At 38.2% G+C, this 13721-nt stretch overlaps 3 protein-coding genes across 3 annotated transcripts in view; 1 reads left to right on the top strand and 2 right to left on the bottom strand.

The window, feature by feature from the left end:
* Window positions 1-1129, top strand: part of lrp2a (low density lipoprotein receptor-related protein 2a) — a 55819-nt gene extending 54690 nt beyond the window's left edge. Inside the window, 1 exon segment of the mRNA XM_034203953.1 lies at window positions 17-1129. Within this exon segment, the coding sequence (XP_034059844.1) occupies window positions 17-187 (171 nt within the window). The 3' untranslated portion in view covers window positions 188-1129.
* Window positions 995-6767, bottom strand: LOC117538353 (retinol dehydrogenase 5-like). Its single transcript, XM_034203963.1, has 5 exons — window positions 6622-6767; window positions 5225-5260; window positions 4381-4726; window positions 1526-1741; window positions 995-1438 (listed from the first exon to the last, which is right to left on the bottom strand). Exons 1-5 carry the CDS (start codon window positions 6622-6624, stop codon window positions 1224-1226), a joined length of 816 nt encoding a protein of 271 aa, XP_034059854.1. The 5' UTR covers window positions 6625-6767; the 3' UTR covers window positions 995-1223.
* A 363-nt stretch (window positions 6768-7130) lies between these two features.
* On the bottom strand, window positions 7131-11344 carry LOC117538344 (retinol dehydrogenase 7-like). The gene is made up of 5 exons (XM_034203954.1): window positions 11016-11344; window positions 9154-9471; window positions 8153-8411; window positions 7897-8060; window positions 7131-7489 (listed from the first exon to the last, which is right to left on the bottom strand). Exons 1-5 carry the CDS (start codon window positions 11101-11103, stop codon window positions 7269-7271), a joined length of 1050 nt encoding a protein of 349 aa, XP_034059845.1. The 5' UTR covers window positions 11104-11344; the 3' UTR covers window positions 7131-7268.
* Between the last annotated feature and the right edge of the window lie 2377 nt (window positions 11345-13721).

The following is a 13721-nucleotide window of genomic DNA, read 5'->3' as shown; positions in this document are numbered from 1 at the left end:
CTGTGTTGTTCCACAGATGAAGGATGACAAGCCAGTAGGAAGCAGCGGGGACTCTGCGGCCCCCGAGCCCTCTCCATTTGCCCCCCCCGCCAAACCTCCGAAGAGGGAACGTCCGAGCACCTTTTCTCCAACCGAGGACAGTTTCAAAGACACAGCCAACCTCGTGAAAGAGGACAGCGACGTATAACCCCTCTCTCACAGACGAGGAATCAAAAAAAGAAACACACTTTGCACAGAATTTATTTTTTTATGCAGCCTGTGTATAAAACTTCAACTTGTTTTAGGAAAGAGAAATACATTTCTAAAGAATGAAGAAAATAAGTCCTCTGTGACTATGCCTTTTGACATTTCATATGCCAATTCTTGTGTTAATGTTTTCTTTATTCTGATGTACAAAATGTATATCTTTGCACTGAAGCTGCTGATAGAAATGTTTATAAATAAGTTGTATATTTGTAAATTTGAACAGTAAGATTTTGTCAGAAAATATCTTTGAAATAGATCCTATGAATAGTTCAGCATAAACACAATAACAGAGTAAAAGTGATCCGCATTCTGAATGTACAGCACGTAAATGATCAAAGGTTGTTAGAGAAATGTGTTGAGTAATTGCCACTGAACAAAACTGAAGATGTATCTAAATCTTACATGTTTATATACCTCATTTCAGGGCTGGAAACTAAACAAGAGTAATTGGAATTTAGTAATTGCTTTTTAATTTTACAAAGATATTTGCTCCAGTGTAAACAGGTGTAAAAAGCGTGTGCAAAGCATACTGTACTCTTAATCAAAATCACTTTGTTCCCTGACTTTGAATCAACATGATCACAGTTTACTAATCATTTTGGAACAATGGCCAACATCAGCTTGGAGCAATACTCGAACGTGCCCTTGTCGGTTTTCAATGTAAATTCATTTAAGCAGTTGATTATTTAGCAACACGTGACCTGAGGATGCAGATGTACACTGTCATTATGTAAACACGGTGAAGAAATTCTTAACTTTACAGAATGATTTATTTTGTATCATAATAAGGACTTGTACAAAAAATCTGTATATGTGATCATCCACAACATATGGTTTAAATTGCTGGGACATGAAATGAATAAATTTCCTATTTTGTAACAATCTTGACACTTTTAAAAAAAATGTATTGTCACAAATAATTTCTTTAAACACTTTGGAAAATGTGTCATATTGTTTAGTTTAGTTGCCTTTCTTTGTTACCCTTTAGGAGAAGGAAGAAGCATATTGACAACAAAGTCTGACACAAATGAAGGGAGGTAGGACAGAGGGATCCAAAACAACTTGGCATCCCAGCCTGTGCTGTAGCGTGTGCGTGGGAACTGGGCCGTCAGCGCGTGCTCCATACACCTGGTCACCTTGGAGATATCTGGACTGCACAGGATGCCCATGGAGAATTCCTGAGCCTTCACATCTGGCGAGGAAAAACACAGAGCAAACATCAGGATTTTTTATTTGAAGCTATTTGTTGGTGATAGTGATCGACTGTACTTCCACTCACAGTCTTCTAAGTATGTTTCTCCATACGAGTCTTTGACCTCCTGAGGGAGGCGGGTCCACAGCCTCCTCAGGTCAGTGTCAATCAGCTCCACACTGGTAACAGCTGTCTTAAAGAAACCAGGCTCGATAATGCTCACTTTGATGCCAAACTGCTGCATGCCCCTCCTGGAAAGAAGAGGAAAAACATTCTGGTGACCCTTTTTTTTTAAAGTCTGATCTAAATAGTTTTCGCACCTAGTTTATAAACTAAAAACAGGTGAAGAAAGATAACGTATTTTCTTTTTGCAAAAAACATATAAGCTTTTTGAATAGAACACATTGCTCAATATTAAAGCAGTGGATCCACCATTTATTACAAATACCCCTCTAAACTTATTTAAGTACTTTATTTGAATAACTGTTTAGATCCCCAATGGTAAACTTATCTAATAATAATTACACGAAGCCACTGGTTTAACCCTAAAAAATACAATAATACAAATCACTTGTAGGGGTTTAGGCTTCTAAAGTACTTTACTTTGATCCATGTTCTGATAATTGCTGGACTTTTACTTGTATTATTGAGCATTTTTCATATTGTTTTATTTGGGTGTTGACTGATGTGAGTATAATATGTATTGTGTGTGAAACCAAAGGGATGTTCATTGACCTCCGGAGGGTTGAAGGGTTTTCTTGTTTCTGATCAGAGGGAAAGAGGAGACCCAGAGGATTGATGTTTGAGATTATATTCACTGATCATAAATATGTTTAAATTGGCAGTTGGCTTAATCCATTTCTCATATATATGCCATATAGGGCGGCAGCAAACTGGTGAATGACTCGATTGAAGAAAAAACGTTGTTGATCTCCTTGTGCTTTCACTTTTCACATTACACACTTTGCACTGGAATCTGTGAAAACCTAAGAAATAATAAGTTATGTATATTGGTTTTATTTGTATTTATCTATTTACATTAACCCTGCACTAATGCATTTAGATTTGTTTCTTTTACACATTTACACACACACTTTACTCTCATTCTGTTTGGGTTTCTTTATTTTGCTGCACTGACAAAATCCCATAAATCCTACAGATGTGGGCGGTAAAGGGCAGTGGTGGCGAAGTGGATAGGGACTTGGCTTGGCAACTGGAACCTCACCAGTTCATGTCCCGGCAAGACCAAGTGCTACCGAGGTGTTCCTGAGCAAGGCACCGCTCCCTACACTTAGAACAGTCCAGCAATATCAGTACATAACACTAGGATGGGTCAACTGCAGAGAAACCATTTCGTTACATAGTAAGTATAGGGCCGCCCCTCCCTACAGGCCAATCACGCAGGCTGCATGGGGCCCCGCCTTGCGCAGGGGGCCCCGCCCAGAGGGCCTCAGCTGCTGTGCGCAGTTCTCCGCTCAGTTCTCCGCGCACAGCGAGAGAGAGTGAGAGGTGAGAAGGGGAGCACGTCTGTAACCCGACACCGTTGCGATGAATTGGCATCTGACCAATCACGGCTTTGATACGGCCACTAGTGCAGGTGAAGAGATGTCGGTGAAAAGACAGTTTCAGTCCGGCACAAGGAAGAGGGGATAAAAACAAAACATGAAGAAACTAGAGCATCACTCGAAGGTGAGTTATTGTATGAGTCAAATGTACAACTTGCGAATGTTGTATAAGTCAAATTGCCAATTGCCATATTAAAACATCAGCTGCAATTCACGACATGAAGAAGGCAGTCTCTGCTAGCATATAGGCTAATGGAGATGCAGTTATTTCCAGCATTCTTTATTTACCATTCATTCAAGTATGTGATGCCTTTTATCTGATAATGTACAGGAGGAAGAGTGATAAACTGTCTGTCTAGTTGGCTTACATAACAGTTAAAGTTTACAGCCTAAAAAACATGGAGCATTTTTTCCCCTTTTATTCATTTTTATGTCAATTTGCACATTTCATGGTGATGCTCAGCCTCTCCCCTTAACTCCTAACAGTCATCATCATGTCAACCACAACACAGAGAAATACTGATAGAAATGTGTGTGTAGTTGTTGATACATTGCTGACAGAGAGAACTAGAATACAGATTTAAGAAATATCAGTTTTTGAGCATGTCATAAGCATGTTTTGTCTTGACTATATTACAACTAAATTATAATAAAATAATATAGTATTTATATTATTGAATTGATTATTATTATTATTATTAGTAGAAGTAGTTTATTTGCATTCATTATATTTTAATCTTTTTGAGGCTAGTATTTGGCAGGAAATGCAGACGTACATGCACATTTACCATTTACCTCACTGTATACAAAAGTAACTGTGTTGATACTAATAATAAACAGGAATTCTATTTATATAAGTAGCCTACTTTGTTTCCAAAAAAATGTGTTTCACTCCTGTTGGTTGGGGGGGGCCTCATCTCACAATGTCGCTTGGGGCCCCAAGTTGGCCAGGGGCGGCCCTGTAAGTAGGCCTACTGTGTAATGTTAAATAATTAATAAATGATGAATAAGATCAGATTCTGAAATGTAATACCAGTTTTTATAAAAATGTCCCCATGCAGTGCAAATGATGGATTGACATCTAATCGTTATTAAGATGCCAATAAATCAGTGTAGATTAGCATTACATATTGTTGGAGTTATGTCCACTACGCAAACCTACACAATCAAACGTAGTCTTGATAAACTCCAATAAACTTTGTTTTATTTTATCAATAAAATGTATGTTTGGAGAAGCTTAATTATGTTACTGTCTTGTAAAAAAAATGCAGACTATGAGGTAAGGTCTCCCGGCCTAGGAGGATGAAGAGTTGATGGTCCAGGTTGGCTTTATCTCTCCCAGTGCCTCCCTCTGACTGGTACCCTATCTGTGAGCACCTCCTGCCGCCTCACCTCGCTCTCCGACCTCTCTGCTCACAAACTGCACCCCCCTCCTGATGCTCTCACTGTCTGTGACGTCCAGCAGCAGGGTTTTTAGCCTGGAGGAGGTCGCTGCTGCCAGGTCTGCTGCCCCTTCCTCTGAGAGACACGCAGCCAGGACGTGGAGGCCTTTCCCATCGAGCTGCCGGGCCAACAGGTTCCCGAAGCCGCTGTCACAGCCTGTGATGAACACATGCTTCTGCCCGAAGCCCCCCACCCTGTAGGACTCTCTGATGAACCGGCGGATCGCAGCGACAGAGGCCAGGAGTAAAGCGCAGGTTAACGCCAGGTGTGACAGCATTACCTAAAATACACAAAACATTATTGCCTCTAAAATGTCCTTTTGTTAGTTCTTGTGAATAGCTTTCTTTCTAACTTAATTTGTTTTATTTTTTATATTTATTAGTCAATGTAGAAACAAACATGTCAGAAACAAAACAAACAATCATAATTATAATAATAATGATAACAAAGAGAACCAAAAAAAAAAAACGTTCAAGGTATAAAAAAACAAAAAAAATCTCAAATTGTCGCTGTCATGTTCAACAGGAGCACAAATAAGCTTAACAACTTCATTTGTTAACTGTTACTTAATAATGTTACTGTTTTTATTCAGTTTTAAAGTACTTTTAGCGATATTTCTTGTAGGCCTATATAGCCTAAGGTGCTTTAGAAATAAGTTTGTTATAATATCAATATTAATATATGGCATCATGGTTCTTTTTCCTTATACTTCTCTGTAAAACTTACAGTAGAAGGGAATAATTACGGAAATTGTGCCAACAAAGAGACATCAACTTACCTCTACTAAATACGTCATCAGATTGTCTGTTAAAACCTGAGTAGAGAAATATTAGATGTATTTGTTCAGTTCAAACATCTTAGATGATTCACAAACATGGAAGGCTACAAAGGAATACCCAATGCCTCTATCTATTAACCATTTGCTAAAGTGATTTTTTTTTTAATTAACTGGTTAATCAAACGGCATTATTTACCAGTATTGGTTAGTGTCATGATTCAGACTACAATAATTAAATCCAGGATCTCTTTACAGGAAGAGTCTCATGGACATTTATATAAGATATAGTATGAAAGCTGTAGACAGAGAAAACGAATAACACATTTTGATAAACATGACACGCAATTGATCAAATTGATCATGTAGGAAACAGCAGAGAATTGCACCTTATCAATTACATATGCCAAAGCATTTACAATGTGTTCAAAACATATGACAGGAGTTCAATTCTGATGTGAGAAATGCACCAAAGTGAAGGACAGATAAATAACAGGCCCCCCATTTGTGATAACCTACACATTAAACATACACTGTATGATATTAACTTGTAGCTATGCCATCAACAAAACAAAGACATTGAAGGGCAACTCAACCTGATCAAAGAAGGCTCCAAAACACATTCCTAATGTGTTTAAAAGCTCATTACTGCTCCAGCGCCATCTAGTGGCTTTATCTGGCCATGACACTTTTCAATAGTTTTAAATGTATACACTTTAACATGTATCAGTATTTCTACACTGTAGTATTGCTACATTTACTTCCTAATGAGTACATGCACATAGTCTGAAATGACTCAAATACATAACTCCAGTACAGGCTAGGCAGGAATTAAACAAGCTCCACCACAATCACATGGTGAAATCCTCCTTTCACAAGAATGCATGTGTTATTTTAACACAAGCATTTTTTTTTTTTATCATAATATACCATATTTGGTTATAATACTTTGTTTACCACAAACAAATTAACCTTCATTGTATTTATCAGTGGAGATCAGATCAAACCAATCTGCATACAAACCAACACAAGGTAAGCAAGATTTGTTGTTGTATCTTTCAGTAAACCTTTTTATACAATTTCCTCTCAAAGGAAGCACAATGGAATACGTCTTAAGAGCTTTATGGTATCTTCGCAACTTTTATTGGAGTGTAACACTGTCTGGCTGTGCTGGCATTTCTTTCAAAATGTAGACGAATCAAATCAAACCACCAGAAAGCATTAAAATCACATATGCTAGTTTTGTTAAAAAGAACAAAACCCGTCATCTGTCACTTCATTTGAACTCCAATAAATTAAAAATAATTAGGTTAGTATCCAAATCCTGTGTGGGTTCTTCTAATGAGAACAAAGCACCTTTACACTCATTCAAGATGTGTAAAATAATAGTGCAAACATACCATGGCTGCAGGTCTTCAGAAGAAGAGAATAATTGAAGTTACAATCCTTTCTCAGCGTATTTGTCTCAGGTTCATCGGATGATCGTTTTCAGTGTGTGTCTGCAGTGTCAAGGTCCATAATGGATACAACAGCAGAGTTAAATGTTTCACCAACATGCGGTTGTGTAATAGGCAACACCAGATTACATGACCCCTGGATTTGATAACTGCATTCCCTCTTTACCTCAAATAAACTCTGCAAACAACAACTCTGCATAAAGGTGACAGATTGCTCTCTCAATTTAGAGGGAAATAAATATGTGAAGGTTTTTAAACAGAGAAAGTGGTTAATAGCAAAAGCTTTACAACTCGTAGTGACTCTTTGTTTACGATCATATAACCTAAGAAACAAAAGCTATTGTCGGAGTTCAAAGTCCGTTATCTGCGAAGGCTTTAGATTAGATCTTATAATCAATAGAGCAGGCATGCAAATGTCTCAGGGGTCAAAGAAAGGAATGAAGAGCCAAACATTGGTGATGATACAGAAAATGTTTATGTATTTTCAATGAACCTTCATGTACAAACATTTATAGCAGTAATATAAAAGTGACAAGACATCTTTAAATTAGCCCATGTTTTTCTAACACAACTGATTTGGCAGGAACTACTTATACTTTTGGTTTAAACGGAGGGGCATTTCCACGGAAAAGCCTATCAGCGATGCTGGTTGGCAGGTAGGCCGCAGGCAGCCAGAAGAACTTGGCGTCCCACCCAGCGGAGTAGCGAGTCTGAGGGTAAACGGCGGAGATGGCGTGCTCCATGCAGTACACCACCTTCATCAGGTTCCCGTCAGTCAACATGTTAAACCTTTGTTCCAACATGTCAATAGCTGAAAGAGATGCAGGGAAACACTTTAATGTACAGATCTAGTCGTTTGTAATTAGTTCCTGTCCTGATAATATGGAAGTTTCTTGGAAAAATGTTTAATTTGGCACTTATTATATTCATTCACTACCACTTTCACTACTTGTTCTGCTTTCTTTATCCAAGTAAATATACTGTACATCACACAAATATGAGCCATTTAATTAGGATTTTGCTTATACTACAAAAAATACTTAAATTAAAGTCTTCAAATATTAGACAGTGGAGAGAAAAGTTGATACTTATGTTAAAGTGAAGATTTAGACAGATTGACAAACCATCTCATTAATGTTGGTGAATTAATCAGGGAAGTGTTGAGCTATAACAATTAAAAAAAGGTTATTATACATTTAAAAATGTAGAGTGACTCACATGCTTGCAAGTAATCCGGTCCATAGTCCTCCTTCACATCCTGAGGGAGTCGCTTCCACAGCTGCCTCAGGTTATTTTTCATCGCCACTGTATCAGTCACATTGGTTTTGAAGAAGCCTGGCTCAATGCATGCTACCTTAATGCCAAACGGTGCCATATTTAGACTGTAACACAAAGGATGTTGGCTGTAAGTCAAAAAGACACTTGTGAAAATAACAATGTGTGTGCAGCATTAAAAAGGCAACATCTCTCTTACCGCAGACTGTCGTTGAAGGACTCCACTCCGAACTTGGACACGCAGTAAGGCCCCCCAAAGGCGCTTACTCGCCCAAACACACTGGCCACGTTCACCACTCTGCCTTTGGCCTTCTTGATGAGAGGGAGGACGCTCAGTGTGACGTCGATCACCCCGCACAGGTTGACAGCCAGCATGTTCTTGTAGTCGTATATAGTCATCCAGTCAGTGGGGCCGGAGGGCAGAGCGATTCCAGCGTTGTTCACGACGGCCCAGAGGCCTGGAGAACACAACAAGATAATATTAAGACATAAAGCCAAGAGAGAAAGTACCCACAAGCTTAGCTTGGCAAAAACACTGGGGGAAACAGATAATAATAATTAACCTACCAATAGCTGCTAAAATATTCAGGATGCTACTAGAATAGCATTACTCTACTTATAGGCCATAGAACAATGGTAATCTATAAATTGGTAGGTGACATTTTAACATGCACTGGACATTTGGGCATGCGTAAAACAAAAGGGAAACAGAAAAGGTGAGAAATATTTGTCATTACAACAACCAACCACCAAAGTATTCAGGCTATCCCCACCAGCTAACATGATCACAGGTTATTCTGAAACATTGGCACATAACCCTTTAATTGACATGATATCATGATTAGATTGTAAAATGATTAAGCTAACAAGATATTAGGTCAATTATTGAGGGGCTGATCGGTCGATTTTAACAATTTCAGAGGGTCAGTATCTATTTTCAACTGATTTCAGTCTGCATGCTCTAGACATGATCAGCACCACCCAATTTAAATGTGCGATTCATGACTATGGACTCACCAGACATTGTTTGGGGGGGCAATGAATGAGATTTGGGCAATAAAAGAAAAGGAATGATCATTGCTTCTCTACTGTTGCTGCTCTACTGTTGCTGCTCTAGCTAACCTAACTATATTTACCCTAAACGTTTAAGGATATTAGAAACTTGTGATGAAAGGGAATGAGCAACTCAAAGCCACTTACCCTTCGGTCCAACCAGAGTCTTGATGAGAGCTGCGACTTTCTCCACACTCTTTGAGTCGGCAACATCCAAGTGAAGAGTCGCCAGTCTGTCGGAGGTGATCTTCTTCAGCTCTTCTTCACCCTTCTCAGTGTAACAGGCGGCAATCACGTTGAAGCCCTGCTTGTCAAGGTGTCTCGCGAGGAGATTACCAAACCCAGAGTCACAGCCAGTGATGTAGACATATTTGTCTTCTTTTTTGGTCACTCTCCTGCTACCCTTGTACCAGCGATAGATGCACCAGGGCACCACCAGTCCAAGGGCATAAAGGTAATGTTTTTCTAAAAACAAGAATGTCAGAGTTAAAAAGGAAATTATTACCACATTTACATATATGTATAATACACTTGCTACACATGAGGAGGCAAGTGTGTGCCTGTGCAGGCAGTTAATTATAGTGAGACGCAAAATAAAGATACGTTAAACAGGGCACACAAGGAGTCATCAAAGGAGAACATTGTTATGCTCCCAATAAAACATCTATTTCCTCTTAATGACATGGCAATGTTTCCATGTGTAAGGCTTACTGGCACTATAGGAAATAAATGTTCACATAACGACTGCAAATTCAATATTTAGATATGTTGTGATGGATGGATAGTCCTCCTTGTGGGTTTTTAGGCCTATTTATTTTGAGCTCAGTTTGAATTCCAGTACCGTAGAATATTTGACCAGAGTTAAAAAAATAATCAATACTTCAAGGTCCATTTATTAGCTTTCCTGGAGTTTTTGGTTGAAACACAAAATCTACTGCAGCAAATTAGTTTGCCTAGTTGTGACTAAATGTAACACTTTGATTTGCAATCTAAATGTTTAAGCCAACATTGATGAGAGACCTCAAGGCAGCCAGATGAATTGGAAATGTAAACATCTTAAATTCTATGAAAAATGGGCAAACTCCATCAGCTGATAGCAGCTATGTCCAACAGCTACTGTAGCTCCTGAATTCTCCTTAAAGTGAGATTGTGATTTAAGCTACAGCTACTTTAAAACTAACTTTTACTCTCATATCTTACAAAATAGTTGGAGGTTTTCATTAGGATTATTACATAGTACTTTTCAATCCATCCCCATTATCAGCAAACACTACATTTGCAACCCTGGACTTATTGTCTTCAAGCTGATGGCATTATAACAATTCATAATATTATCACTAGGCTGCAGAAGAAGTAAAAAAGTAGTACATGACAGTACATATACAGTAGGGAAACCTGTCTCTCTCGTTGGGTGGTTACATTGCATGTAGGAATGCCTATTGTGAAACACATTTTTGTGCGATGAGCTCCTGACTGCACCTCCTTATTTTAAATTGATGAATTACAAGCCCAATGATACTTATAGTTTATCACTTTAAATTATTAAGTAAAACAACTCTTAGCCATTATATATTTTTGTCAGGGCAGAATGTGATCTTAACATGGCTTATTCTCAGTTAAAAAAAACAACATTAAGTTCACCTTTATGGACGACAGGAAGAAAACGAATAGCTTTGCTTTGAGAAACAGTGACTTATTAAATGAAACGATTTTTCAATAATTTAAATTGTTGCAGTAATTTCTGTCGATCAAACTGATGATTGAAATCTAAACAAATACATATTAAGACAAGTAAAGCCAGTGGAAATACGTGATGTAAATTTAAAAAAACTGATACTGATTAGGGGTCCAACTTTTCCTTAATTATTCAGAGGAGCATTTGATTGAAAAAAATACCATTAAAACTGTGAAAATACTAATCAAAATGCTATTTTTAGCACGACCGACAGCAAAACTCAATTATATTCGGGTACCCATCATAAAGACATAGAAAAGCAGCAACTACTTACGATTTATATGCTGGAACATGGTATTCATGGTCGAAAATCTCACCGAAAACGCTGAATCAAAAGTTTGCAAAATTGTTACTGGAGTCATTGTTGTAACAAAAACAGCCAGATACTAACACGTTTCCCTGTGTGGAAGGAGATTCACAGAACTGGTTCTTGTTTCAGGTTTTCCTAGTTGAACTTTCGTTGAGGGAAAGCCAAACAAACCTTACGTGTAGAATATCATTTGTGAATGGATCCGTGTCTTATTGCAGAGCAGCAGGATGTGAATCTTCAGGAGAGACACTGAACTGGTGGAAATTCATTCAACATTTCTATCTTATTTCCTTTTTATTTTTATTTGAAAGCAACTTCCGGAAAATGCAGTTGTCACAAGCTGTCCCCGCCCTCTTTTCATGTAAATTATGTTTGAAGGATGCCATCTGCTGGAGACTGCATGATAATGTCAGATAGATGGACAGAGAATATGTTTATATTTTTTTCATAATTTCAATAACAGGAATTTAAAAATGGTACAATGTTTACTTATGTGTGTTTATTTTTATTTCAACATTAATGGTTCAAGAAAGTTACATTAAAGTAGTAATTCTCATTAAAAAAAATAAAATAATAATGTGTCTCCTGTGTTTTCAGTTGTATTTTATTATTCTTGTAACACAATACATGTGGAAGCTGTTTTTGTGTTCAAAATCCGTATAATTTTTGCTTTATTAAATAGCCAAAATACCTTTGAGCGAGGGGCGGAAGTCCTTCTAAAACAAAAGCCCTCTCTTGGTCACTTTTCTATTTACTGGTTTAAGAAAGAAAGACAATTCAAACGAAGGTTCACAGACCCTAATTTATCCGTCCATATTTATATTTATTAAAGTAGAAAACCTGTCATCCTGGTGTTATTTAGTTTCCTGTTTTGTTTTGAAATGTATTTTCTCTTTGCTTGTCTTGTCGTACTTCCTGTCTCTGTGTTTTTGCCGCCTGTTTGATTCTCTGATTATTTTCACCTGCTAACTTTGTCTTTTTGCATTCCCTCCCCAGCTTTGGCCTGTCATTGTGATTCGTCCTGTGTGTATTTATGCCTGTCTTTCCTTCTCTGTCGGTTTGTCGTCTATGTTCCCGTGTTATATTGTTCTTGCCTGAGTCCAGGGGTGTCGCCTGGGGTAGGCATCCGGGGCTTTAGCCCCGGATGTTTTTTCTTTAGCCCCGGACAAATTCTCCCTCAATAATATAATACATAAACCTACTTTACCTATAGGACGGACGGCAGAAGTGTAATTTCCCATGTTCAGTGAATGCAACACAGAGGCAAGACGCCGCCACCAGACCAATCAGAGAGTTGCATGGAAATAAACGTGTTTTATTGGCTGACAGGTACGTACCTCTCCTCTGTGACAATGTTTAAACTTTAAATTGTCAGCCCCGGACGCGGAGATTCTGAAGATGGACATTAGACATTTTTTTAATAAAAAAGACGGCAATTCTCAAGTGGTGGCTCACACAACAACCCCAGAGCCACCACCTGAGCCAGGTGAACAAGGTATGTACCTGTCAGTAAATGTACAAGTTATGCGAACATGTAAGCAAAGCATAAATTACAGCTACGTTGACGTTACTTTGAATCGCGCGGGTAAGCTAAACCATAGATATATATATAAACACTAGATGGCTCATGGGAGATTTTTCAGCGTAGCTCACCGGCCGCCATCTTGCTACAGTCAACAGTTACTCTGATTCGCGCTATGGTAGCTGTTGTAAGGTGAGTCATCTGCACAAAAATACTCTTAACTCGCTGAAATCTTGACTGATTTACAAAGGGTTTTGTTTATTATAAACGTTATTAGCATGGCTATGATACAGGATGATTAGGACATGTTGAAATTGCAGCTTTTCTTTGTGTATGACGTGGTTGTATTTATTAGCTGGCTAATAACAAGAGGCTGTGAGTGAGACCTAGTATTACAAAGTTGACCCAGCAACTTTACACCAGTGGGAGAGGCAGAACTGCTCTTCCTTTTCAACATCATTTAAGTTACACATGATTTCTTCCAAGTGGTTGGGCTTGTTAAAAACATCTTACATTTTAGATACATTATGATACAGGAAATTGCTGGCTTTGTGTTTACAGAAGTACCTGACTGCCTGACTTTTGTGCAGCCTACGGATGCTCTAATCACCACCGCGGTGAATTTAGTTTTAAGTTGGATATTCGACGGACATTCGCGGACCCGCCAGCAGCGTCAGTTTCCCCTGCTGCTGGCTGTATTACGACGGGGAGATCTTCTCCGCGAAACGAGGCTTTCACTTAGGGACCATCAACAAATGACTTTTCAATTACACAAGAACATTTTTCTTTTTAATAAATCGACAGCCTCCCGATCGAGTGAATGTGAAGCGAATCCACGCTAGAGCATGCATTTGTTGAACACACCTCTTTTTATTGCATTGTAATACTTTAAATACGTCTTATTATTATTTTTGATGGAAAAATTAGCTTATTTCTTCAATACCTTCCAGGTCATGTGACCTAATCACTCAAAAATCAATGTTGGGTCAAAGAACTACACTGGCTGCATAGGACACACCTCTTTTTATTGCATTTTAATACTTTAAATATTTTACATTATTAATTTGATGGAAAAATGAGCTTATTTCTTCAATACCTTCCAGGTCATGTGACCGATTCACTCAAAAATCAATGTTGGGTCAAAGAAC

This window comes from Gymnodraco acuticeps, unplaced genomic scaffold (genome assembly GCF_902827175.1).
Source record: "Gymnodraco acuticeps unplaced genomic scaffold, fGymAcu1.1, whole genome shotgun sequence".
NCBI classification, from domain to species: domain Eukaryota; kingdom Metazoa; phylum Chordata; class Actinopteri; order Perciformes; family Bathydraconidae; genus Gymnodraco; species Gymnodraco acuticeps.
This window is presented reverse-complemented; position numbering and strand designations above follow the sequence as displayed.

Excerpts from the sequence above, each read along its gene's own strand:
- LOC117538353 (XM_034203963.1), bottom strand. Across the intron at positions 1,742-4,380 it reads GCGAGGTGAGGCGGCAGGAG|ATCAGACTTTAAAAAAAAAG; the intron begins GTGCTCACAGAT and ends AAAACTATTTAG. Across the intron at positions 1,439-1,525 it reads AGAAACATACTTAGAAGACT|ATGTGAAGGCTCAGGAATTC; the intron begins GTGAGTGGAAGT and ends TTTCCTCGCCAG.
- LOC117538344 (XM_034203954.1), bottom strand. The coding sequence starts at position 11,103 with ATGACTCCAGTAACAATTTTGCAAACTTTTGATTCAGCGTTTTCGGTG. Across the intron at positions 9,472-11,015 it reads CATGTTCCAGCATATAAATC|AAAAACATTACCTTTATGCC; the intron begins GTAAGTAGTTGC and ends TCTTGTTTTTAG. Across the intron at positions 8,412-9,153 it reads GACTCTGGTTGGACCGAAGG|GCCTCTGGGCCGTCGTGAAC; the intron begins GTAAGTGGCTTT and ends TGTGTTCTCCAG.